General features: G+C 43.2%; 1 protein-coding gene and 1 non-coding gene across 2 annotated transcripts in view; one reads left to right on the top strand and one right to left on the bottom strand.

Annotated features, from left to right (window-relative positions):
- The first annotated feature begins 719 nt into the window (after positions 1–719).
- On the top strand, positions 720–790 carry TRNAC-GCA (transfer RNA cysteine (anticodon GCA)). The gene has a single exon. It is a non-coding gene; the product is annotated as a tRNA-Cys (tRNA).
- Positions 791–1,328: 538 nt separating this feature from the next.
- LOC118474731 (uncharacterized) overlaps positions 1,329–2,696 on the bottom strand; it is a 9,213-nt gene continuing 7,845 nt past the window's right edge. The window contains exon 1 of the mRNA XM_035963752.1: positions 1,329–2,696. This exon is cut by the window's right edge and continues 7,845 nt beyond it. Within this exon, the coding sequence (XP_035819645.1) occupies positions 1,373–2,623 (1,251 nt within the window). The 5' untranslated portion in view covers positions 2,624–2,696 and the 3' untranslated portion in view covers positions 1,329–1,372.

The following is a 2,696-nucleotide window of genomic DNA, read 5'->3' as shown; positions in this document are numbered from 1 at the left end:
AAAGTGATGACTCAGCAGCACATACTATAAATACATCTATGGAAAGAAAGGATTTCATAGAAAATATTCATTTTTCTCTTTTTTTGGATCCCCATGCATTCCGTTATTCCCGTAACTATGGATTGGATTGGATTGGATTGATTGATTGTCCCTACCTAACTAAATGGTAGTGGTCTAGGGAGCGCAATTGCTAGAGCACGGGAGAATGAAGAGTAATGATTTAAGCAAGAGCAGCCGGACGGACTACTATAGTCAGTCTAGTGACTACTATAGTCTTTTCTTTCTTTGTAGTTAAGTAATAATGTTTGGTATAGCAGCCTTTCCGAGCGAGTCTCTGGGATCTCCTGTAAACCCCCATGATGTGGTAAAGGGAGGGAGGATATTAGGGGAAGCAGTGAGTGGAGATTCCCCTGCGGAGAGCCGGATGAGGGGAGACCCTCACGTCCGGTTCGGAGGGCGGGGATATCCCGACCCTACTATCATTATGCCTTTGCAATGTTACTTGGTTCAACTCCATTTGTGACCTTTTCTCGTATGTGGGACTCTCTATCTTCTTGGGTAGATTCTAGATCGTCTTTCATTTTGTTAGTGAGTAGTTTTATTATTAATAAGTCAAGTCAAGAATAATAAGAGAACTGTAGGAGCTTGCCAGGACGGCTTGGTAAGCAAGCTACCTGTTATGTAGGCGCCAACTCCCAGTTCTTTCTCTTCTTTCTTTTGGCGGCATGGCCAAGCGGTAAGGCAGGGGACTGCAAATCCTTTATCCCCAGTTCAAATCTGGGTGTCGCCTGACCCACAAAATACTTTTTATTTCTTATTGTACTGATTGAACTCTACAAATTCTTGCCCTGCATAAGCAAAGGAAAAGAACTAGGCCTGTCGATACTGGATTTTTCTGAATGCCTTAAAGTCTGATGTATAGTTTCAAAAAGCAAGTCGTTTTTTCAAGACAGTGTTTTTCATGCAAGGGTAGAGTCTCAATAGAAGTAAGGACTAGGTGTTTTAGCAGCACTGGTTTATGCATAATAGCTAGGTAAGAAAGCACAGTATTCGAGGGTCAGTAACTAGAACTAATAGAAGAGATGGGATAGTGATATTTCTTGAAATAGATATATATATGGGATAGTGATATTCCTTTCACCGAGCAAGAAAGAGATGGGATAGCTGATATGAACTGTCAAAGAAAAGAAGGCACTCATCTTTAGCGTGGATATCATAGGTATAAATGAAAGAAACAACTTCCTGATTTCTATAAATGAAAGAAACAACATTTCTAAATTCAAAGATCTGAAAGCCATGCATTACGCATTCTTGAATCGACAAAATTGTTAAGTTGTTGTATATTGAGCTTTTTGCACTTAGAATCATAGGCTCAATATCTTGATGAATTGGAGCTGCAGGCGGGGCCGCTGGAACCTGAGGAAGGGCGGGCTGTCCCGAGGTTTTGCTCCATGGCTCCAAACAGCTCATCCTGAGGAACACCGGGAAGCGCAGCGACATTTAGAGCCTCAATGGCCCCCTGCTGAACTTCCTCCCCGGGTTCCGCCGGTGCCGCGGCGGCCTCCAAAGCAGAACCAACCCCTTGGAAAAACGACGAGGAGGGGGTAGAGGCCACAGCAGGGTTAAGGGAGGGCCCGCTACCTGAAGCTGCTGGAAAGCCAGAGGAGTGAACTAAAGAGCCCCGACCCATCATATTCTCATTTAAAGCATCACTCATGAAAGTCGGATTGCAAGCAACCCAATCCTCCACATACCCGGTCAGCGAGTAACAAGAAGGTGGCACAATTGAGGGTAGGGGGGCCTCTTGTGGGGCTGGCGTTGGCGTCCCCTGAACTACTTGGGCTGCCCCCCCTTGTGGCTGCGGTACTGCACCTTCGCTATAAATTTGCAAGTAGTTGGCCACTACAGGGAGAAGTTCAGATCCTAACTCCGCCCAAGAAGAAACTTCTCTGGAGTGGATTATTATTCCAGCGGCGGACTTCTCCGTACAAGAAGATAAATGGGAACGAGGTGTTCTGTTCTTTGCAGTGATTCTTTTCCGTTCAAGAATCACAGTTTTCGTGATCGAATTACAAAATAGATATACGAGCCGCATAGGATCATTCGCAGGGATGGAATAATTGATTCTTTTATCTAATTTCCATGGGATCGTAGAATCAACTAAGGATGCAATAGGTATTTGTGATCGATCAGCTTCCAGTATGACCGATGACTTTCTATCTGGATGAAGAATAACCACACAATCAGGTTGTCGGTTCAACCCAAAATAGATTTTATTGTTTCTTGAACGGAATTTCTTAGGATTAGCATAAGAATTGGTAAAAAAAGCCCCGATCTTCCATTGAGAATCATTGATACAGCTCCACATTTTTGCCATTATCGAATATATAAATAAATTCTTCGTCTTTAAAAAGAAGGAACGGCTTTTTTGACAAATGAGATATCCTACAAAATCAAGAGCGTTTCGTAAACAAATCAGTGTCTTGTCTGAATCGAGAATAGCAATTCCATTTCTGAAACAACGGATATATACTTTTAAATGGTGAGCAGCTACCCGACGGCCGAGATGTGCATTCGTACAAAGTAATTTAGTACAGACAGTTGAAAGGACCAGATTTGTCATTTTTTTTTCGTTTCCTTATCAGAGAGGGGCCACTAAGGCAGGCAGGATGTTGGCTGAAAGAAATCCCCTTTAG

This window comes from Zea mays, unplaced genomic scaffold (genome assembly GCF_902167145.1).
Source record: "Zea mays cultivar B73 unplaced genomic scaffold, Zm-B73-REFERENCE-NAM-5.0 scaffold_321, whole genome shotgun sequence".
NCBI lineage: Eukaryota > Viridiplantae > Streptophyta > Magnoliopsida > Poales > Poaceae > Zea > Zea mays.
The sequence above is the reverse complement of the archived record's forward strand: the minus strand, read 5'-3'. Positions and strand labels throughout refer to the sequence as shown.